Raw genomic sequence first — 23610 nt, forward strand, 5'->3', positions numbered from 1 at the left:
GCTCCGCAACGGGAGAGGCCACAACAGTGAGAGGCCCGCGTACCGCAAAAAAAAACAAAAGAAAGTCACCAGACAAAGCGGCCTGTGTGGTAAAGAGTGATGGCATCCACATAAACACAGCAGCGTGTTCTGAGATTAAGCAGACAATCTTAATGTCAGGGAATGCAATCATATTTTACTAGCTCTGAAAAACAATGACTAAAATCACAGAGTTAAACAGAGCTCGGGCAGAGTCTACGAACACTGGCAGGGAGTGGATAAGGGGATGATGTGCCCATGAGGGAATTTACGCTCCGGCGGGGCAAATACTGGCCTGTGTTTGGTGCAGGCTGATAACAGAAAGACAATCCCCAAATTAAACAAATGTGAATGAACTCCTCTGTGTGCAGACAGAGCAAATATATCAGTGAAAATGGGTATAGAGCAAGCAGCAAACTGTAATAAATTAGAATGAGTTCTAATGGGGAGCCATGATTCGGCAAGACAAATATTTCAGGAAATACGGGTAAGAGGCCCATGGCAAAATAATAACTTTGCCAGAGTTCCAATGTCATGCTCACCAATGAGGTGAAAACAAACATTTTACCAGGTATCCGTAGGAGACGAGGCACAGGGGGAACTCAGAGGGTGTGCTCTCTGGGAAGAGCCGGGCCACACGACTGCGGCAAAAGTGGGTCAGTGACTGTCCTGAGGTGGGTGAGTCCACTGAGTGGGACAGACCCGTCCACTAGGGTCTGTCGCCCAGCTGCTTCCTCCTCGGAGCCCTTGCTGACTGGCCCTCATCCAGGTGTGACCAGCAGGTGACTGCCACATGGCAAAGACCCCAGAGATCTGGCCTTCTCAGATCTGGCTCAGTCTCCTGAGCTGGAGGACAGGAATCCAGTGCTGATGTGAGGCAAGGAACCCAGTGTGACCTCCCACACAGGAGGCAGGGCTGAACATGCCCCTGGGCACTGTCCCTGGCTGCGGTGCGGTACCAGGCTGGGCCCAGCACTGATCACGACTGTGCTGCCTGGTCTGTGAGATTTGCCTGGACCTTGCCTTGACCTTGTCAGCTGTGTTTTGGCTTAGACTCCACCCTCTATTCCCTGAGTCAGAGCAGGGATGGAGATGTCGGAGGACAGGTGCATGGGAAGGTCAGCCCACAAGCTGACCTGGCATTTCACATGCACAGTCATTTTGCCAAAAGTGTGTGTGATGTGGATGATTACCAGCATTCTTCACTATCAGTGCAGTGAGCTGTGGCACAGCCGGGGCTGCTGTGGTACCCCCCACCCTGGCCCCTAATACGAGTGCATTAGAGGGAGATCACTGGTAGGGGCAGATGAGATCAACAAGATTATCCTGAAGATGGGCCAAGCGCAGTACTGGCTGCTGGTGGGAAGGGTTGGGGTTAGGGTCAGCTCCAGCGCTGTGTGTCAGCTGGGACTAAGTACCAACACCGATTGGTGTGTGCGTCACCAGGTGCCCACAGAACTGCTCAGCTGCACTTTGTCCTGACACATGATGCTGAGGGCTGGGAACCTGGGTCCAATCCTGGTAACCAGGTGCAGACGCTCTTGGGGGAACGCAGCCCAGGCCAGCTTTGTGTGCCCAGCAGAGGAGAGACATGGCACCAACGGGGTGTCTGCCTGTAAAGCAGGAGCCAGGGTGCTAGGCAAGGGCTGGGTGTGGTCCAGGGCGACTCAGGATTCAGGGCGGGGCCTGGAGGATGTCTCCAACCCAGTCACCAGCCTAGAGCTTGGCATCAAACTTCCCACATCAAATATGCTCCTTCCTTCCTTCATTCAGTAGACACATCAAGAGGCAGTTGGGGAGGGACACAGCAGGTGGCTGGGAGTCAAGTGCAAAAAGAGGGAGCTGTGGTCAAGCTGGTGCCCAGCTGGAAATGTGCCCACCAAACGGACCCGGAGGAGGAGGAGGAGGGAGATGGCTGGGGTGCAAGGGGAGGGACAGGTGCCCGAGAGCAGCGAGCAGTGTGCGAATGACCTGGAGCTCAGAAGAGGGGCCGGCAGGTTGACTAGCACGGTGAGAGGTAAGGTGGGTGTAGGCAGGGCCTGGCCACTGAGGGCCCGAGGAGCCAGGCTGAACCAGCAGCCTTGTCCAGATGGCAGCGGGGAGTCCCTGCAGGGTTTTCGGGAGGTGGGGAGTTTATCCATGACAGGAAAATGGGAGAGTCTGGTGGCCATGGACAGCTGTTAAGGTTGGCCTACTCTTGGGGAGCTAAGTTTCTGAGCTGCTGGAGGGACCCCCAAGTTCATGCCCCTGGGCCTTGACTCACCTGCCCCCTGTGTCTCTCCCTTTTTCTCTTCAACTCCAATAGGGGGAAGGGGGGCAGGAGGCCCGTGACAATGTCAAGAAGCCTCCCTCAATATAGGGCGTGGTGATGGTATCCCCCAAGAGACATGAGCAAGGTCTGGGGGAGGGGTGCTACTGACATCTGGCAGGTAGAAGCCTGGGATGCTGATAAACATCCTGCAATGCACAATTATTCAGTCCCAAGTGCCAAACAGGTCAGGGTGTCCAATGCACCAAGATGCGTGGAGCACCCAGAGAACCAGGTGAAACAGGTGGGCAAGGTATGGAGTGAGGCTGCCACACACAGTCAGACCCAGCACCCGTGGGTGTGCAGGAACATCCTGAGGAGATGCAGGTGTGGGGAGGGGGAGTGATGGGGAGGGTGGTCAAGACAGGTTCCTCCCAGGAGGTGAAATCTGGGGCTGGGACAGCAGGCCTAGCATGATGTTGGAAGGAAGGGAATCCAAGGCAGAGGGACAGAGGGTGGGAAGGCCCTGAAGGCCCTTAGGAGTGAAGGGAGGCCGGTGGAAGGTGGCAAAGCAGGGGCTTTGCTGTCAGCCCCAAAGGTGGTACAGAAGGCAGGACCTGTAGGGGAGAAGCAGGGCATGTTGGAACCATGGGAGCTGCAGAGCTTCCCAGGGGAGCCTGGTGGTCCACGCCTGCCCGTTGCGTGGGCAGTGGGACCGGAAAGACGGGAGAGAACGGAGTTGGCAAGTCCCTAAGGAGACTCCTTCCCACGCTCGAGCCTTAGGCCAGGGGAGAGGACGGAGGGCTTCCCAAAGCCCCTTTACACGAGAGAAGCAGCATCGCGCTCGGCCTTCCCGGATTCTCCGCAGACCCGGTCTCAGCTGTGAGTTCCTGCAGCTCAACGCCCAGGGAGGCGCCCAGGTGTACGGGTGTGCGGGGGGGGCGGGGAGGGTGGGGCCTCCCGGGTGGGGCCTCCCGGGAGGGTGGGGCCTCCCGCGGAGCAGGCGGAGCTAGGGTGGTCAGCCAAGTAGGCGCGGTCTCCTCGGGGGGGCGGCCACTAGCTGAGAAGGCGGGGTTCAGGCGCACGTGGCGCCGCTCGGTGGGCGGGGGCTGCCAGAGGACCCACACCTTTCAGGAACGCGCGGGGCGGAGCCTCCGGGGGAGAGGGCGAGGCTGGAGCTCGGGGTGCGGTGGGGCGCGACCGAGGGCGGGGCCAGGCGCGGGGCAGGGCCTCTCGGGAAAGGGCGGGGCCGAGCGCGGGGCGGGGCTGGCGGCGCGTACTTAATCAGCCCAGGGGCACATGGACAACAGCCATGAGTCTTAGGCGAGCCTTTCCCGTGCTGCGCTCCGCCCTCTCCCGCCGAGCCCCGCTGTCTACAGCGCCGGCGACCCGCGAGCAGCACGCCGCGGGCCTGGAAGCCGTGCGGGGGCGCAGGGCGGCCGAGGCCGCGCGGCCGCCAGTGCCCGCCGTGGACTTCGGCAACACGCAGGAGGCGTACCGGAGCCGGCGCAGCTGGGAGCTGGCGCGCAGCCTGCTGGTGCTGCGCCTTTGCGCCTCGCCCGCGCTGCTGGCGCGCCACGAGCAGGTGTGCGGGGGCTCGGGGACGCTGGGGGTGGGGTGCGGCCAGGGCCCCGCGGGCCTTCGCCGGTCCTGGGAGCCGTTATGAAGTTTCAAAGTGGAAAGCGGGGCCTCTGGAGCATCGCCTGTGGCCGGGAAGTCAGGAAGGAAGGTGTTTCCTGCACGCCCTTTCGGGCCCGTGAATTTTACTACGTGTCAGTTACTGGCAGCTAAAAACAAAGATTAGTTTAAATATTAAGCTATATGCTGCTTGCAGTAGTACACAGTGTTCACCCGAAATTTAAAATTGAGTGTCGTCTATGTTGCCCAAAGGGAAGCCTGGCCTATTGAGCGGCTCATAGCCTGGGACCCCAGAGTTCTTGGACGCTGTGACCCAGGGGATCCCCAGACATGGTCACTCTGAACAATGTTGAGGGAGAATGGGACGCTTGCTGCTCAAATATCCGACTTTTGAAACTTTAACACAATTACATTGAACAGTGTGAGGGCTTTGGGGAAGTAAAAAGCAGAAGTGTCTAAGCCGCTCTTGGTCAAGGTGATTCTGGGAACAGTTTAAAAGCAAGGGTCCAGTTGGTGCTGAGGGTCCTGAAGGCGCTTCATGCAGGGGGTGTTGACTTCTCAGTGAGACTGTGCTGAGGGCACCTTAGCTCCGGGCAGAGGCTAGGGAGACTGGACCCAGGAGGAGCACCAAGCCACACCTTGGGCATAGGTGAAGGTGAGGCCACCCAAGGTGGGTGGGTGATGAGGGCAGAGTTAGAGTTGGGTGGCTCTGAAGGGGCTAGGTTCAAAACCAGCAGAGAAGCCAGCAGAGCTGTGGGTCCTCGGGTACTGTGGGCAACAGTGGGAGGGACATGTCAGCTCCACCGTCCCTTGGGTGCCTGCCTGGGGCGAGTGCCAGTGCACTGGGACTGTGCTGTGGGTGCCTGGAGGAGTAAGGAGGCTTCTCCCACGCTCCCCTCGTGTTCTACCTGTGCCCTGGGGACATCCTTAAGGAGCCCAGTAGCTGTGCGGTGTGCTCTGCCTGCCTTCCGTGGGACCTGTTCCCCCTGTCGTCATTGCTGGTGGTCCCACTGGTGACAGTGGCCTTGGTGCCTGGTGCTGGAGGAGACAAGGCAGAGGCCAGACTGCAGAGTTGTGGGCCGCTCACCAGAACCTGGTCCTTCTTGTGCTCTGGCCTGCAGCAAAAATTCCTCCTGCTGAGCCAGTGCAGGTCTGTGCAGCTCATGCCCCAGGGAGTGTCAGCCTGCAGGAGCCTAGTTTGAGCTGTGGCATTGGCTCAGGACCCAGTGGGGGCCCGCACTTGCCCGAAGGCAGGCCTTTTTGAGAAGGGTTTAGAAAATTCAGGCCTTCCATGATGAAAGCCTCTGTGCTTGGGTGTGAGCCAGTGCAGGATAGTGTGGGGGAAGGGGGCAGTCAGAGAGGCGAGAGAACCGGCTTTACCCGTCCTTGCTTTGCAGACATGTCTTTGAGTCTTTTACAGTGTTTGTGTTAACTGGTGCAAGTTTCTAAATCCACGAAGGATCTTCCTACCTGGGGAAGAGGTAGGGCTACCCTCGTCTCAGGTAGTGCCACCCCAGGGCACGCCTGATGCCAGGATGGTTTTAAAGGGGCTGTTTTGCTCTGGAGTTGGCTTAAAACTGCCGGCCCTGCACCATGTGCTTCCATAGCCCTCTGTGACAGGCTGGCCTCCCTTTTGCCAGGGTGAGAGGGTCAGTGACCAGCTCAGGTTACCTGGGTGGCCTTCACTGTTGTTCCCTCTGACAACAGGGGAACAGGAGGGGAGCGGGAGGTCACCAGCCCATGACCCCTGGACCACATCTCAGCATCAGCCTTGCTCCTGCTCCTTTTATGAGCATTGGCTGGAGCTGTTTTCATGCTAGTTGGGTAGTTATGACAGAGACTGGGTGGCCCGCACAGCCTAAATTATGTACCACGTGTTCCTGGGTGGGAAAGTTTGCTGGCCCTAGAGTAGACAGTTGGCCCACTTCCACACACACTGTGTTTCTGACAGTCCTCAAAATTGACGTGTATGATGTCCAGGGTTTTCCAGAGCTGAGTGATGGTTTTCAGGTCCCTGTTTCTGCCTGGCCTGCCTCTGGGGTGAACTTTGATATATCCAAGACCTGGCTTTTCCTCCTGATAGGGTGCTCTGACCCACAGACTCGTGAGTTCTGGCCAGGGCTCTTGTGAGGTGAAGGAGGCCTGCCCGTCTCCTGGGTTGGCACTTTCACTTTCCATTTCTATTCTTCTTTATAAAAATATTGAGATGCAATAAAATCAGACATGGCACAGACAGAGGTGATGGCCTGGAAACCTTCACCCTCGTGTTGCCGCACGGCTCCTTAAGCATCTCTGTCCGGGTGCCAGCCACGGTTCAGGTGTGTCGGCCTTTGAGAGGCTTGGGCTGTTTGGGACTGTTTTGTGGATGAAGGTGTGTGACTGACTCATGCTTTTGCCTAGACTAGAGATTGCTCCCTGAGACCCTGATCCCAAGAGATGTTCCCCACAAAACAGGGGTTCTGTTATTCACTGGGTTTGAGAAACCTTAGACTGTTCCTGCCTTGGAGCTGGAGCCGGGAGCGGGGGGGTGGGGGGGTAGTAGACACACGGGAATTCCCAGACAGATGGTGGGTGTGTCCTCCCCCGCCCCTCCTTGACCTCATTCCTTCCCACCACTGTCCCCAGTGCAGGAGCACCACGTCACCTCCTAGCCTGGCAAGCTCCACACCCTGGATCTAAGTTAGCAAACACCTCCCGCCCTTGCCCTGGCCGGCACTCCCTCACTCCCATTCTGAATTCCATGGAGGTACCTTGCCCCTCCCTCCTTCTGGGTCTCCCTGCAACTAGGATGGGAGCCCGTCATCTGTTTTGTTCACCCTAGAATTGTGTCGGGCAGGAGGCAGTTGCTTGGGACATTTGAATGATGATGGCAGAAATTTGGGGTGTAGTGAGATATGACTGGAGGAGAAAGCTGAGTCGTTTGGGAGGCTGTCTTCCCCCGGGGCACGGCCTGCTGCGGCCTGGATGAGTGTGCTGAGTCCCCGCTGGTCCCGGGTGGATGGTCATCTCCCAGACCTCTGTGGGTGGTTACCTGGCTCACTTTTAGCCTCTGCTTTCTCCAGCGGAACTCATACTCACTTGGAGTTTTGTGTGTTCATCTGTGCAGCACCCACTGGAGGGCCGGCCCCTTGCCAGGCACTGTTTTAGGGACTTGGAATAAGCAGTGAACAAAACATTGAAAAATCGGGGTTCTCACCTTCTAGAAACTCACACCAAATCCCCCTCTTCCCCAGCATAACCTGCAGAGGTGTGGATACAGAGAATGTTATGAACACGCCCACTGCTGTTCCCAGAGAGAGCTGCCGTTCACTTCTTTATCCACCAAGTGGTAGTCAGGCGACTGCCATGTGCCACTGGGGTCACCCATGAGCGTGCAGGGCAGGGAGGCAAGAGCAGCGCCTGGGACCGGCCACCCTGCATGAGGAGTGGGGCATGGACAGTCACTGTGAGCAGAGAAGCAATCTGCTTCGGGTGGTGTCACTGTAAAACCAAGGCCATGAGCCGAGTTTGGCCCTGGGGAGAGCACGTCAAGGCTTTGTGACGGGCGGGCGGGGAAACAGGAGTGTCCTGCTGGGGCCATGGGAGGCCAGGTGGCCCAGGATAGCCGCTGCCCTTTACCTTTCAGTTGCTCCGTCTTGCCAGGAGACTTCTGGGGCAAAGGTTGTTCGACAGACTGATGAAGATGACCTTCTACGGGCAGTTTGTGGCTGGTGAGGACCAGGAGTCCATCCGGCCCCTGATCCAGCACAACAGGGCCTTCGGCGTGGGCTCTATCCTGGACTATGGTGTGGAGGAGGACCTGACCCCCGAGGAGGCCGAACGCAAGGAGATGGAGTAAGGCCCGTGTGGCACCTGCTGGCAACCCCAGCACACCGGGGCTGGGCTGGGCCTGGCTGGGAGAGCTCTGTCCACCTGACTAACGGCAGCCCTCCTGGGTCTGCCTGAGGTTGTGTTCTTGCCCCGTGAGGATGACAGCTCTGGGCTTCCACCGAGGCCTTGTGTGCCGAGGCTGGAGGAGGGGCGAGGATGGGGTCAGCAAACTCTGGTCCCCAGCCCGATCAGCCTGGTTTTGTACAGTCTGCAAGCTAAGAATCATTGTTGTATTTTTATTTTTTTTTATTTTTTATTTTTTTCTTTTTGCGTTACGCGGGCCTCTCACTGCTGTGGCCTCTCCCGTTGTGGAGCGCAGGCTCCGGACGCGCAGGCTCAGCGGCCATGGCTCACGGGCCCAGCCGCTCCGTGGCATGTGGGATCTTCCCTGACCGGGGCACGAACCCGTGTCCCCTGCATCGGCAGGCGGACTCTCAACCGCTGCGCCACCAGGGAAGCCCCATTGTTGTATTTTTAAATGGTTGAAACAAAGCAAGAGTAATGTTTTGTGACACGCGAAAATTATATGAAATTCAAAGTGCTCTCACCCTACAGGGGCAGAATTGAGTGGCCGTGACTCAATGGTGGCTGCTGGGTGCTACCTGGCAGTTTACAAAATATGATTGCTGACACTGGTGTTGGAGGTGCTCTGGCTTCCTGCTCTCCTGCAGCATCTTTTCTGGGGATTCTGACCTACTGGGCCGGTCCCACTGTCCCACCCTTGCCTGGCCCCTGAGATGATTTCCTGATTAGCAGGTGGGCCCCACCTGATGGGTGTGCAGACTGCCTGGGGGTCCGAGGAAAAGGGAATGTGCTGCCAGGAGCACACATGTGGCAGGCGAGCCCAGTGGCTCCTGCCGAGGTCACCAACTGGCTGCAGGGCCCGTTCTCTGGGCAGTGAGTATGGGGACAGATGGGCATCCCCCGACCCACCCTCCTGGGCCATAGGACAGAACTCGAGGACCATTTCACCCTCTGCTTCCTGAAGTAGGAGCCTCATGGGAGATCCAGGCAGAACCAGCCCTTTCTTTGCAAAACGCCTAGTTCCTGGGCTGGTGCCTGCACCCTTCCACCCCTTGCTGGCATCTGGGCCCCTAAGTCCTGACAGCAGCCGCGCCTGACCATGTGAGGCTTGGGACAGGCTTGCTGAGTAACCTGCCCTGTCTCAAGCTCTGGTGTTTGCTCTGGCCTGGGGAGGGACAGGGTGGGGAGGGGCCGGGAGGGGAGGGAAGGTGTCACATGAGGCTCCTGCCCTGGGAACGGAATGTCCCAGCCGAGCTGCTGGTGGATTGGCCTGGGGAACCAAGCCCCTGCCTCGCGATTTGCTGTCTTGAAGGCGGGGTTCTCCAGCTCAGCACCCCGGTGTTCCTAGAGGGGCTGTGGGCTGGGGCTGCAGCCTGCCCTGAGGCTGCCTGTTGAATAACTAATGGGCTGTATCCCAACTGGGTCTGGGTGAGGGCTGGTAGTTTCACAATGGGATTTTCTCTCTCTGGTATGAAAAGACTTCTTTCCCAGGGCAATCTGCCTGGCTTCCTCCCTGCCCTGCAGGGGAGCACTGGGAGGAGGGCTGGCTTTGCCCTACCATGGGCACTGGAGCCTGTGACCCTGGGCCACCCTGCTGTTGGTGCCCCTTGTCCTGCAGGAGCCCTGCTTTGTGGGCTTTGGGACGTGAACGGCAGTCCCTTCCTGTCCTAATGTGGTGGCTGCCGACCGATGCCAGTGGCAGGGCTGCTGCCAGGCAGCCCTGTGTGCTCGGTGGAGCCTGGCTGAGGGTGCAGAACCAGGCTCATAGGCACTGATCGAACATCCATGCCATCGAGATGCCAAGCATTCTCCATCAGGAGCCCCCGTGTTGGGAACGGAGGGGTCACAGGCCCCTAGACCTTGCTCTGGGGAATGATGTAGAGGCCACTGCCCCAAGTTAAAGCCACAGGAGTGGAGTAGGGTGGGGCGGGGAGCGAGCGCAGGTGGTGGGGCCATGCCCCAGGCATAACCATAAGAGGCACAGAAAAGATGGGGGCGTCTGAACATGCAGGAGGCCCAGCAGGTGCCCTAAGGACGTGGCCCTGGGAGGAGGGCGTCCGGGGGGCTTCCCCAGGTTAGGAAGCAGGAGGTAGGAGGCCGGAGGTGCAGAAGGGAGAATAGCCATCCAGGGAGGGGGTGGGATGGTGTTTCCCAGAACACTTGTTAGAAGGCAGAGGCCAGGAACCTAACTCTAGGAGAGGAGCCTCGCAGTGTCCCCCCAGCAGGCTGAGGGCCGTGGGGAGAGGGTGCAGGGCTGGGCTCCTCTTGACAATTGGCTGTGATGAGGTCGTGATGAGGATGGCTGGGGACAGTGTGGCCAGCAGGTGTGTGTGTCCTGGCTGTGCAAACCCAGGGCTGGCCAGGGGCGAGGCCTGGGCCTTGGTCCCCAGGGTGGAGGCTGCTCCTCGGCACTGGTGTGCGCAGTGTCTTGGGTGCTGCCTGGAGCCAGGGCCTGGGGGCCCACAGGCTTTTCTGTGTTCTTCTCTTGCCTCCTGCGTTTCACCAGGGGAGAGCTGGTGTGAGGGCAGCCGGCGTGGTCTCCCCTCACTTTTCACTTTTTTCTAAAAGGTGTCCAGCCAACAAATTACCTGATGCAGAACTGAGCTTGGAGGTGGCTGAGGGGATGGTTGGGGTCTTCCTGCCACTCCTGCAAGCCCCTGGGTCAGTCCTGCGGTCCTCTCCTGCCCCCTGCCCCCGGGGGCACTCCATTCCCTCCTCCACATCTTGGGCCGTGCACTTATATGTGCACGCATGTGTCTGCACGTGTGTGCATGTGTGCACATGTGTCTGCACGTGTGTGTGTGTATACAGAGCATGCTCTTCTCTTCATGGTGACACTACACTCCCCTTCCCCCCGGCCTGGTAACTGCCATCTTTGTCTCCTCGTGATCCACTCGCCGGGCCTGGTCAAGAGTGCAGCCCTGCACATGCTAAGTACTCTCTGCTCTGGGATAGGCCGCTGCCCCCTGATCATGTGGCTGTGTGGCCGGCTGGCTCCCCTGTGCCTTTGGAGCTGGGCTGGGGCTTGGAGGGTAGAAGGCCAGCTGTGGAAATGCTAATTGGGACCATCACATGGCCCCGGGCCCCTGGGGGCCTCTGGGTAGTGGTGTCCCCTCAGTGGAGGGCAGTCTGCCTAGAAGGTGGATACCTGCAGGTTATGGGCTGTGTGGTGACAGAGCAGGCCCGAGCCTCCCGCAGCTGCCAACCGCGGGATGAGGCCCCTGCCTCGGTGCAGATGGCGGGTGCCATGTCATGCCTCCACCTCAGTGGACCACAGCTGTGGGGCGGCCTGGGTCTGGCCTTACAGGTGCCCTCTCTGTCCTGTCCTCATGAGGACTGGGTATATTCAGGTATGATGGCCAGGGGAGGCCAGGGGAGGGTTTGCATTAAAAAAATAAATTGTGGTTGCTGGTTTGAAAATAATCCTGAGGAGCGCGGGTGGAGGTGGGGCCGGCTGTGGGTAGGGGGCAGAGCAAGGGGCCCCGCTCCTTGGCTCTGGGGATCAGGAAGCTGGTGGTTTCCCTCTCTCCACCATCCTCAGCCCTGACTGGCCCGCGCCCCGCCTTTTCCTCACAGGAAAGGGTCATGGCTAGCCGGCCTCAAGGACCTACCCATGCCCTGTGCTGTGTATCGCTTTACTTCCTCCTCACCCATTGTAGGGAGGGGGCCTCACCCAGGGGGAGACCCAGGTTCCTCCGGAGCAGGGCTTGTAGGCTGCCAGGCTCAGAGAAGGTGACCCCGGAGGCCGGGGGCGGGTGGGGTGATGTGAGTCACTCTTACCTGGCCAGGTGACCCTGCCTTCCTCTTCAGCCCTCCTGGGTCAGGGTAGGGCTCAGCCTCTACTTCCTCCCACCTGTGCCTCCTCAATGGGATGCGTTTTGTCACTTGTAGCTGAGGTGGCGTGACCGCGACCCTCTCCCTCTTCTTCCCTCCCGCAGGTCCTGTACCTCAGCATCGGAGAGGGACGGCCACGGTGAGTGGGAGGCAGCCATTCAGGAACGAGCCCGCTCCCCACCCGCACCCCCCGGCTCCTCCCCGTGCCCCTGGGCACCCAGGCTGTCGTTCTGAGTGGCTGACACATCCTTACGGCCCGTCTGGGGGGCCAGTGCACTCGGCCCTCGGTGGGTCTGGGCTTTGCCTTCCTGCCCTGGGTTTGCCACACGACTAGGGTGACCCGAGGAGAAGGAAGAGTGGGCGCCAGGGCGGGCCGGTTTGGGGAGTAGCACAGGCAGGGGGCCGTGTGCTAGGGGTTGGGGGGGCTGGAGCTGGAGTGCAGCGCTGGTGGCGGGATGGGGGCTTGGTGGGGTGGGGAGGTGGCTCAGGCCGGACGCCCACCTCTCCAGGCACCAGTAAGAGGGAGAAGCAGTTCCAGGCCCACCGGGCATTTGGAGACCGCAGGGATGGCGTTGTCAGCGCCCGCACCTACTTCTACGCCAGCGAAGCCAAGTGTGACAGCCACATGGAGACGTTCCTGCGCTGCATCGAGGCTTCAGGTGGGGCCCTGCTTGTCGCTGGCATGCCGCCCGCCAGGCCCAGCCTGGGCTGACCTCCGCTCGAGGAGATGCTGGTGTGGGAACACAAGGCCGGGCCCCGAGTGTTTGCTCAGGGCTCCATCCCCACCTCTGTGGCCTTGGTCGTGAGGATGACCTGGGCTCACACCTGAGTCCAGCTCCTTCCTGAGGAGCCTGGCTGCCTGCAGGAGGGCATCTCCCCGCTCCCGGGTACCAGGTGTCCAGATGTGGGCCTGTCAGTGGGCCAAGTGGCCCCCAGTCCCAGGCAGGGGCTTGACTCTTGTCACATGACCCCTGGCTCTGCCGAGGGCCACACCATTTCGGGAGCTGGTGCCACGTCCTCATTAACAGAATTCTTCCCCGCGTGGCCTCTGGGTGGGAACACCTGCTAGGGAGGTGAGTTAAGCTGGGAGGTCACAGAGGCCTCAGCGTCCATCAGGTCCCCAGCAGCCCTCCTGTTAGTGGGTCCCACACCTTCTGAACACTTTAAGGAGTGGGAGCGAGCAACGCCCAGAGGCAGCCTCCTAGGAGCAGCGCTGGGCACCCCGGGCGGTCAGGCAGACTCCGGCTGCCCAGTGTCCAGTGCTAGGGGCGTCTTCTTGGTTCCCTGCCCACTCTGCCTGGGGGCAGACAGACGGGGAGGGCCCCACAGAAGCAAAGATGTGTGTCGTGGGCTTCCAGAAGCCAGAGGAGAGAATGAGGGTGGTGGTTGAGTGCCTTCTGCCTCCAGCTTGTGCTCTGCTGGGCGTTTCTGTGTTCGGTGAACCCCCCAGGGGCAGCCCCGGATGCTGAGGGCATCGGAGAGGAAACGGGCAGGGATTGAGTGGGCAGGTCTCACCAGCTCCTTTGCCCACTGCATTCCTGGACCCATGTGGCAAACTCAAACCCTGCTGAGTCACTGGTTCCCACCTGCATGGTGGGGCATCCAGAGCAGCCGAGTGCAGGGTGTTTGCGGGCTGCGTAGGGTCGTTGTCCTTCTGCCATGGGTGGTCAGCCAGCCCAGGCGTCTGGGTCCTCGGTGGGCTCTCCCCTCCTGTTGCCACCCCCCTCGGCCTGAGATTGCCAGGCAGCCACCAGAGCTGCTTCTGAGGGCCAGGCGGCCTGCCCGGGAAGCATGGCCACCGTGGGCCTGCTCGGGCCTGGTGGGCGAGGTAGGAAAGATGCGCTGGTGCCACTGCACCGTCTCATTGGGTGGCTGGATTGTTTGTGCTCTGGGGGTCTCAGGGCCCAGGTGCAAGGTAGACCCAGGTGCAAGGTAGACCCAGTACCATGTATTGTAGGTAACTAATAGGAAGAACGGCCACTGCCTGCCTCCTGAAGTCTGTCATATGTCAATGAGAAGTGTCCTAACTCTTTTCTTCTTTTTTTTTCTTTTTCTCTTTTTGGCTGTGTTGGGTCTTCGTTGCTGCGTGCGGGCTTTCTCCCTCTGCCCTTCTATATCATTTTAAAAATCAACTTTTCAATTTCAACCAAAAAAACCCTTCTGAGATTTTGATTGGAATTTCATTGAATCTATAAATCAATTTGCAGAGAACTGATGACTTAACAATACTGAGTATCTGACCCATGAAAATGGCATATCTCTCCATTTATTTAAGTCTTCTCTCAGCAATGTTTTATAGTTTTTAAAAAAATAAATTTATTTATTTAATTTATTTATTTTTGGCTGTGTTGGGTCTTCGTTGCTGCGTGCGGGCTTTCTCTAGATGCAGCGAGCAGGGGCTGCTCATTGTTGCGATGCGCAGGCTTCTCATTGCAGTGGCTTCTATTGTTGCGGAGCACGGGCTCTAGACCGCAGGCTCAGTAGTTTTGGTGCATGGGCTTAGTTGCTCCGCGGCATGTGGGATCTTCCCGGACCAGGGCTCGAACCCGCATCCCTCGCACTGGCAGGCGGTTTCTTCTTAACCACTGCGCCACCAGGGACGTCCCAAGAAGTGTCCTAACTCTTGAGTGGCACAGATTCCGGGCGCAGGCTCAGGGTCCCCCCCACACACCCCCCAGCACTGATGGCTCTTCCTGTGGGTTCTCACAGGTGGCGCCAGCGAGGATGGCTTCTCAGCCATTAAGCTCACCGCACTGGGGAGACCCCAGTTTCTGGTAAGCGTCAAAACCTTCCACCCACAGGGAGTTTGTAAGAACTTGGGGCTGCCGTGAGCGTTAAGTGAAAGCTCGTGTGCTGGTGCCTTGGCCCTGGGAGCCAGGCACACGGGCGGGATGGGGTGGCTCGGGCTACACGGGGGTCCTGGGAGGGGGCCGGGTGTGCGCCTGGGATGGCAGCTCAGGCCCGCGTCTGCAGCTGCAGTTCTCAGATGTGCTGACCAAGTGGAGACAGTTCTTCCACCAAATGGCCGCAGAGCAGGGCAAGGCCGGGCTGGCTGCCATGGACACGAAGCTGGAGGTGGCTGCACTGCAGGTGGGGCCGCCCCTCCGCGGTGGGTGTGAGAAGGGGGTGGGCCGGGGAGGAGCCCTGCCCAGGAGGAATTGGCCAGGCGGTGTCCGAGGTGGGTTCCCAGGGCCTGCTGCCCAGCCCCCAGCTGCTGGGTCGGTGGGGAGGGAATCTGAGCAGAGATGGAGGATGTGCTGGGTGGGAGGGTTGGAGGGGGGCTGGCCCTGCCAGTAGCCGAGCTCTGTGGACCCGCAGGGATGGGCAGGTGTGGGGCGGTGGGCAGCGGGGAGAGACCATCTCTGGAGCAGAAACCCAAGGCAGAAGTGTAGCCAGTCTCAGTACTGGCATAATAAAGTCAGCCTAGCATCACAGACCAGCGGGCAGGGGCAGGAGAAGTTCTTGAGCAGGGCTGGGAGATGGCAGTGGGACCAACGCTCTCTCGCTTCTGAAGGAAAGCGTGGTGAAGATGGGCATCGCGTCCCGGATGGAGATTGAGAACTGGTTCACTGTGGAGACCCTTGGCGTGTCCGGGTAAGAGTAGCCCCCAGGCTGAGATTTCGGGAGCGGCCGCCCTGGGTCAGCCAAGGTTCTGGCTGAGCCCCAACGGCTTCTCCCAATCCTGGTTGCCCTCTTCCAGGGCATGGGGACCCCTCGAACTCTAGGGCTTCTTACAGAATTATTTGGACTGTGGAGTGAGGGTACCAGACCCAGCCGTCCCAGGACTCATCTGGCAGGCAGGTGAAGGGTGAGGGCAGCTGAGATTCCGGAGGGTCCCAAGCCTCATTGTGAGGAGCTGGGGGCTGGCGGCAGTGTGGCGTCCCCTCCTGCCTGGTCTCCCGTGTCCAGCTCTTCCCTGAGCCTGATGTGGCCTGGGTGGTCTCGGCCCTGATGTAAGAATATTCATGTTTTGGTTTCTGTTTTTTAAACAGAGGACCGTGTTTACATTTTACCAGTCTTTCAAAACTGAGCACTGAGGCGGGTTCTGTGGGGTTGGGTCTGGGGGTGCTCTTGCAGGGAGGGGGCTGGTTTGGGGCCGTGGTGAGGCCGCGTGTCCACATGCCGACACGCCTTCTCCCACAGCACCCTGGACCTGCTGGACTGGGGCAGCCTCATTGACAGCAGGACTGAGCTCTCCAAGCACCTGGTGGTCCCCAACATGCAGGTGACGCTGTGCGCGTCCGTGCCCCCCACCTCACGGTTCTCGCAGGGTTATCACGGAGGGTCCCCGCTCACACCACCAGGGCTTCCTCAGAGTGGCGCTGGGTCCCCACAAGCCAGGCGGAAGCTGTCAGCTATTCTAGTCGAGCCTCAGGAGACCCACGCCGTCCCTTCTGCCCAGTGCTGTTTGTTAAAAGGGAGTTGCTAGACTGGCCTGGGTTCGAGGGAGAAGAATGAGACTCCACCTGCCCCTGGGAGGGTGACCAGGTATTTGTGGCCATGCTTGAGCGCGCCCCTGAGCTGGGATGGGAGGAAGCAGCAGAGGTGCCGTGGGAAACACCCCACAGACGCTGCCTTTCACAAGCTCCAGCCTGGCGACAGGAGGGGTGTGCTCGAGGCCTCACCGGGAGTGCCCTGGGCAGTGTTAGTGGGCAAGCAGGGCAAGCAGAGGGCCCCCCGTGCTTCACGGGCCTGCAGGGTGGGTGCCTACTGCTGACCTGCCCGGTGCCCTGAGTGCCACCATCTGGGGCCGATGCCTCCGTCCCCTTATTGCATGTCAGTCTGTGCTGTGTGGCCAGCCAAGTCTGCCTGTAAGCACAGTTCTTCCTCCATGTCCTCTGCCTGCTAGGAGCTGAGTCTTTCCAGGTGATTGGATGGGTCAAGGGTCACTTCCTGCACTTTGCGCAGGAACAGAAGGGGGACCCATCGTGAGGATCCTGTGGAGGCCGTGGGAGCCGACTCCTGGGGTGCGGGCCTGACCTGGGGCAGCCAGCCCCGTGAGGAAGGGTGTGCTGGCGGGTAGCGCGGTTATGGGACTCTGTGTGGCCGGCGGGACCCTGGACAGGACACTGACCTTAATGCACAAACAGGGTGGCATGTGGAGAACGGGGCGCGGTGATGAGGCCCACTGGTCCTGGGCACCAGGCACTGGGTATCGGTAGGCCCTGCACCAGGGACGAGAGGCTGCCCACGGGATGGGGGGAGCCCTGGCCTCGAGATCCCAGGTCTGGAGCCCGGCCGTGGCCTGACTGCACTGCCCCCTCAGACAGGACAGCTGGAGCCCCTGCTGTCACGGTTCACTGAGGAGGAGGAACGGCAGATGACGAGGATGCTGCAGAGGATGGACGTCCTGGCCAAGGTCGAGGACCCTGGGATGTGCCGGGGTGGGGGGGCACCCGTGTCACCCGGGCCCCAGACAGACCCTCTCTCCCCGCTGTGGCCCTCAGAAAGCCAGCGAGGTGGGCGTGCGGCTGATGGTGGACGCCGAGCAGACCTACTTCCAGCCGGCCATCAGCCGCCTGACGCTGGAGATGCAGCGCAGGTTCAACGTGGAGAGGCCACTCATCTTCAACACGTACCAGTGCTACCTCAAGGTGCGCCCAGCGTCTGCCGCGGGGAGACAGGCCCCCATGACCAGCTGCCGGCAGACCCGTCCTCTGGGCCTCAGGCCCCAGACAGGGTGCTGAAGGGGCAGGAGGACGATGAAGGAGCTTTTGGAGTCCACGTAACGTGCCTTAATTGCCAGATTTCGAGTGACTGTTTCCTCCCGCCCTTTTTAGCTTGGTTCCCTCTAAGGGTCTGATGAAGGCTCTGGGCCCCTCCCCAGGCTCATGCGTGTGCCTCAGGGACCCTTGAGCACAAACTGGCGGCCGCTCGGGGACCAGCCAGGTGTTTGGAGGACTCAGGGTGGGGTGGGTGTAGGGGCTGCAGGGACAAGGGGAAGTGGGTGCGTGGGGTCCAGGCAGGCGCTGACAGCCCCTAAGTCACCACAGTTGCTGGCCCCGGTGCCCCTGCTCACTATACACTGGGGGGCGCCCGGGCCCCAGGGAGGCCCTATGGGACGCAGGCTGGAAGGGGGCTCATCCTGGTCATCCTCAACTTTCGGCTTCGGCCCACAGGACACCTATGACAATGTCACTCTGGATGTGGAGCTGGCTCGCCGAGAGGGCTGGTGTTTCGGGGCCAAGCTGGTGCGTGGCGCATACATGGCCCAGGAACGTGCCCGCGCCCTGGAGATTGGGTATGAGGACCCTATCAACCCCACGTACGAGGCCACCAACACCATGTACCACAGGTGCGCTGCCCTCTTTGGCTCCCGGAGCCTCAGAGCTTCCTGGGGGCGGGGTAGAGGGGAGAAACCGGGAAGGGGCTGGAGCTGACCCGACGTGACCCTGTCCAACGTGGGAGCAACCCGGGGGTCAGAACCAATGCCTCCTCTGCCTTTGTTTTACTTTTTCTAAAACCATTAAGGTGTTTTGTTTTTTTTTAATATAAAAGTCTACTGAACTGCCTGAGTTGATAAAGATGAGAGCTGTACCCCGGCAGCCCTCCCCAAATGGCACGAGGCCTGTTTGCTTTTTAATTCCACGCCAGGATCGTCCACTGTTTTGCACCTGCTTCTGCCTCTGCCCCTGCAGAGGCTGTGCAGGCCTGACTCATGCGTCACCCTCCCCAGGTGCCTCAACTACGTCCTGGAGGAGCTGAAGCACAACGCCAGGGCCGCAGTGATGGTGGCCTCGCACAATGAGGACACCGTACGCTTCACGCTGTGCAGGTTGGCCCCGCCCCCTTCCCGCTGGGCACTCCTGGGTGGGCAGGAAGTGTGGGCAGGCAGTGGGTTTTGGGGGGACATCTGTGGGACGAGCTGGAGTGGCGGCTTTAGGGCCCCCAGACCCCCCGAGGCTGGCTGGGCGTTGTGCTGCAGTAGCCAAAAGGCTGTTTGCAGTTACTTGGGTTTTTAACATTAATACCAGACTTACTAAAGTTTCAAATTAAAAAATAAATTTCATTAGGTGAAATTTAAATGTGAAACGTTGGAGCCCTCAGATGTGTCCCCTCATTTATAAACAATTTCTCAACACTTTAAACTGTGTTTAGAACGTAAGATAATCTGTTTTCTCTTTAAACGCCTGCCCCATGGCGCATCCTTATAAGTCAGATATAGGAATGAGGTGAAATAAATATACATTTTTTTCTTTTGGCCGTGTTCTGGGAGTTCCCCGACCAGGGATCAAACCCAGGCCCCAGGCAGTGAAAGCACCGAGTCCTAATTACTGGACTGCCAGGGAATTTCCAATCACCGCGTTCTTTTATCTCATATCTTTTTTTTTTTTTTTTTTTTTTTTGCTGTACGCGGGCCTCTCACTGTTGTGGCCTCTCCCGTTGCGGAGCACAGGCTCTGGACGCACAGGCTCAGCGGCCATGGCTCACGGGCCCAGCTGCTCCGCGGCATATGGGATCTTCCCAGACCGGCGCACGAACCCGTGTCCCCTGCATCGGCAGGCGGACTCTCAACCACTGCGCCACCAGGGATGCCCTATCTCATATCTTAACCCAAACTGGACCACAGCAGGGGTCCTAGCTCCCCCTCCCCCGCCACAGGAAGCTGGGCAGGCAGTGGCCTTGCCGGCCCTTGCCTTCCCCAGGAGCAAGGCAGGGGTCCCCCCTCCTACAGTGGGCACCCCAAGCCCAAGGCTTGGGCTGACTAGTGAAGGTGCAGGGCGTGCACCCAGAGGCACTTGCAGGCTCTGCTGGAGGGTGACTCTGGTCGTCCTAAACCATTAATGTCGTGCTTGTCCTTCTCACGCTGGGGCTGCTTTTTCATGGTGTGAAACTGCAACTAAAGGCCACGATTTCTAATGCTCTGCACTTGGAGCTGCCTGGCTGTGAACAGGAGCACTGAGGCCAGTGAGGCTACCGGGTGGAGGGCAGACTGTGTCGAGGCTCCCTCTGGAGTCCTGCTGGGCTGGGGTCAGGCTGTTTCCTTGCTGGTGGTTGGCTCTGACTGGCATGCTAGCTGGGTGGAATGTTCCACTTTCTTCCCTCCATCCCTGGGGCCTCCTTGGACACCCCATCCTATCCCTGGACGTGGGATGGCCAGGGACACCTTTTGTGCTCGGGGAAGATTACTTTTGGTTTCTTTTTTTTTTTTAATTTATTTTTTTAAATTTTTGGCTGCATGCGTTGGGTCTTCGTTGCTGTGTGCAGGCTTTCTCTAGTTGCAGTGCGCGGGAGCTATTCTTCGTTGCAGTGTGCAGGCTTCTCACTGCGGTGGCTTCTCTTGTTGCGGAGCACAGGCTCTAGGCGTGCGGGCTCAGTAGTTGTTGCTCACGGGCTCTAGAGCGCAGGCTCAGTAGTTGTGGCGCACAGGCTTAGTTGCTCAGCGGCATGTGGGGTCTTCCAGGACCAGGGCTTGAACCCGTGTCCCCTGCATTGGCAGGCAGATTCTTTTTTTCTTTCTTACCAGGGAAGACCAAAATTTTTACTTTTTCTTTTTTTTGTGCTACGCGGGCCTCTCACTGCCGTGGCCTCTCCCACCGTGGAGCACAGGCTCCGGACGCACAGGCCCAGCGGCCATGGCTCACGGGACAGGCAGATTCTTAACCACTGTGTCACCAGGGAAGCCCCAGTTCTGGCTTCTTTGACTTTTGAAGGAACACAGGGCTGAGTTGAAAATTTTAAAAGCTGGCTTTCACTTAGGCTTAAAAGTACAATTCTGTGATGGAACCGTGATCAAAGGTGGTCTGTCCGGCACCAGGGTCCACCCCAAGGCGATGTGCACAGAGAGGCCCTGGCCCCTGCCTGGCAGTGCCTACCTCCTGAGGTTTCCATCACCATCTCAGCAGCCTGTGGTTGCCCCGTTTTAGGTTTTGGTCACAGGCTAGTCCACTCAGACTGACTAGGTGAGGACAGTGAAACGTCTAAAGGTATAACCTGCCCTCAGAAGGGCTTCCTTTCACCTGATTTCTGGATCTTGCCACTGGGAGCATGTGTGACCTCCCCATCTTGGCCACGGTGGCCTCCTGCCCTAGACACGGCTCCCCCCATGCCGAGTGCCAGCTGAGTTCTTGCCCATCTCACAGGCTCCGCAGCCCATGCCAGGCCAAGGTCCTGTGCACCTGCTCCAGGGGCCACAGAGCCTTGAACACCTTGGGCTGGTCTTCCCAGGGGCAGCAGTGTGGGCCTGTGATGCCACACATTAGAGACCTCAGTCAGGTTAGCTTTGGCTGAGTTAACAAACCAACCCAAAATTCAGAGGCCTGAACACAGTATGTTCTGTGAGCCAGCAGTGTGCGCTGGGCTCTGCTTCGGGCTGCTTCTGCTGGCCTTGCCTGGGGCCCATCCTGCATCCGTGGTCACATGGGGTCTGGTTGGCCCTAAACGGCCTCATTTGTGGCTGGGACAGCAAAGGGCACTGCATCACATGTCGGGTGTCCTACAGGCCAGCTTAGGCTTCTCCACAGGTGGTCTTAGGCTACCAGAAGCCCTGGAGGGGGCAAGCCTCTGCCCATGTCACATTTGCTGTCGTTCTGTTGGCTAAAGGAAGTCATGCCCAGCCCAGATATTGCCGGCCAGATGGAGAGAGCCTCTTTCTGTGCTGGGCGAAGCTACCGTCACATGGCAGCAGGCATGGACACTGGCAGGGAAGAGGCAGCAGCAGGGGAGGGGTCAGTTTTTGCAGGACGCCACATGAGTGTTCCCACCACCATCAGGCAGCAACACTGTGGCAGCCCTGCTCTCACGGGGGACAGAGACATGTAAGCTGGATACCAGGGCAACACGGTGCAGACTGGGGCCCCGATCTTGGAGCCTAGCCCTGGGGGAAGGAGAGAAACGGTCTGGGATGCCCCTCATGTGGAGGCCCAGGGTGAGAGGCACTAAGTGCCCTAGGAGCCTGGGGTGGGGCCCTGAGACAGTGAGGAGAAGGGAGGGGGGCTCCAGGTGCAGGGATGGGGACCAACAGGCCCAGCCTGTAGCCTGGGTGGGTGTGAGGACCCAGGCTGAACACGCCCTGTGGGGTGGAAGGTTGGGGGCGGGCTATAGAGTGCTGGTGCTGATAGGCTGAGTCTGTATCTGCACGTGCAGGAAGCCAGAGGTAAAAACGTGGGAATCATCAATGCATAGATATTTCAAACCCTGGGAATTTTTTAAAGATCCTACGAGGGGCGGTGTGAGGATAGGAGAGGGTGTGGACAGAGTTGGGGGCCCCCACCTCAACGTCTGAGTAGCACTAATAGAAATTCGAGCCACATCTATTAACCCCAAATATTTCATAGCCATGTTAAAAAAAAGAAAATTTTGATATACATTTTAATTAACCCCACATATCCAAAATAGTACCATTTAAACATGTTTTCAGAAAAACAGTGAGATACTCTGCATTCAGTTTTCACACTGTCTTCAAAAGCCCCCGTGTGTTTGACACTTGCAGTGCACCTCGATTCAGACCACCCGCCTTCCAGAGGTTCAGCTGCCACCAGTAGCTGGTGACTGCCTAATGGACAGGGCAGCCAGCAAGGGGAGGATGAGAAGCTGGAGGTGGGGTCGCAGGGCTGGGAACACAGAGGCAACGGAACTCTGAGGGGTTTGAGAAGGGGATGGTGGGAGGGCTGAGAGCTTCCCAGGCCACACCAAGGGCTGGCCACTGGGTGAGTCTGCCTTGCTGGGTCATAGTGGGCAGCAGGGAAGGGGCCATCGGGGAGCAAGCACAGCAAGAGGGAGGCTGGCTGGGGAAGGGGGGGCACTTGGTGGCCTTGGGCTGAGGCAGCAGCAGCAGGGAAGAGGCCTGGTCTATGCAGGAGAGAGCCTATGCCCACGCCCTACCCTGTGGGTGGGGATCTGGGGGTGGAGGGAGGGTCTTACTCACCGCCCTGCCTGTTCACAGGATGGAGGAGCTGGGCCTGCACCCCGCCGATCGCCAGGTGTACTTTGGACAGCTTCTGGGTATGTGCGACCAGATAAGCTTTCCACTAGGTGAGCTGGGCTTCCGGTGGGGGGCGGCGGGGCAGGGGCGGAGGCGCTGGGACTCACCGCCTCCACCCCTGTGTGCAGGACAGGCAGGCTTCCCCGTGTACAAGTACGTGCCTTACGGCCCTGTGATGGAGGTGCTGCCCTACCTGTCCCGCCGAGCCCTGGAGAACAGCGGAGTCATGAAGGGCGCTCAGAGGGAGTGGCAGCTGCTTTGGCAGGAGCTCAAGCGGAGGCTCCTCACGGGCAGCCTCTTGCACCGCCCGGCCTAGTGCTGTGGCCACGTCCCAACGCATCCTCACCTGGGCTGCGACCACCCAGGGCTACAGCCCAACCCCAACCTCACACACAACACCTTTTACATCCCAAACTGTGAGACCCCGCTGGCCCCCCCGTGGGCACCCAGGTGCGGGCTATGTCCATTACCTGCCAGAGCTGCTGGGAACTGTCAGAAACTGCCCTCCAGTGAGTGAGCATGGCTGCATCTCTGCCCACCCCCACGACCTTGGGCCTGAAGAACCACCTTCTGCAGGGTCCAATCCATGGGCCCTGAGCCCCACAGGTGGGCAGTGGCTGGCTGGGGAAGCTGGCCTATCAATAAACCACTATTTCTGCAGCTAAGAGCCCTTGACTCCAGGCCCACGATGCTCTTCCCTGCAGAGCCCTCACGTGCAGTCAGTGGCAAAGGGAGTGGCTCCGATGGCCCGAGAAGCCTCACGCGCCCCCGGCACACCTTGGGCAGGGTGGACCCACCAACACCTGCCTTCAGGCCGTATTGCAGACCCGGCCACGCAGGGCACTGGATACCCCCTCACCTCCAACCCCACAGCTGGGGCTCAGACCAATGCAGACAGCACACTCCCCAGAGTGGGCTTGGTGCTTCCCCATCCTCAGACCCTTCCTGCTGCTCTGTGCCCTTCACCCCAGGGGCCCCAGTGACCCACACCAGGCTCTGGCTGCTCTGACAGCCCCACAGAGCAGACTGGATGTGGCCCTAGTGCCCTGGGACT

The 23610-nt window shown here is 59.4% G+C and overlaps 1 protein-coding gene across 3 annotated transcripts; it reads left to right on the plus strand.

The window, feature by feature from the left end:
* Nucleotides 1–3578: 3578 nt before the first annotated feature.
* PRODH (proline dehydrogenase 1) lies at nucleotides 3579–23216 on the plus strand. 3 transcript variants are annotated; one of them, XM_024120487.1, is made up of 14 exons: nucleotides 3579–3851; nucleotides 7530–7738; nucleotides 11737–11771; nucleotides 12142–12291; nucleotides 14342–14406; nucleotides 14606–14722; nucleotides 15147–15226; nucleotides 15776–15857; nucleotides 16899–16991; nucleotides 17080–17226; nucleotides 17752–17927; nucleotides 18309–18407; nucleotides 22518–22606; nucleotides 22685–23216. In XM_024120487.1, exons 1-14 carry the CDS (start codon nucleotides 3579–3581, stop codon nucleotides 22870–22872), a joined length of 1803 nt encoding a protein of 600 aa, XP_023976255.1. In that variant the 3' UTR covers nucleotides 22873–23216. The 3 variants fall into 3 exon arrangements, with proteins under 3 accessions (XP_023976255.1, XP_054936459.1, XP_054936460.1); XM_055080485.1 differs by adding an exon at nucleotides 7138–7349 and having other exon boundaries at nucleotides 3784–3851; nucleotides 22518–23216; XM_055080484.1 differs by having other exon boundaries at nucleotides 22518–23216.
* The last annotated feature ends 394 nt before the right edge of the window (nucleotides 23217–23610 follow it).

This window comes from Physeter macrocephalus, chromosome 19, assembly GCF_002837175.3.
Source record: "Physeter macrocephalus isolate SW-GA chromosome 19, ASM283717v5, whole genome shotgun sequence".
NCBI lineage: Eukaryota > Metazoa > Chordata > Mammalia > Artiodactyla > Physeteridae > Physeter > Physeter macrocephalus.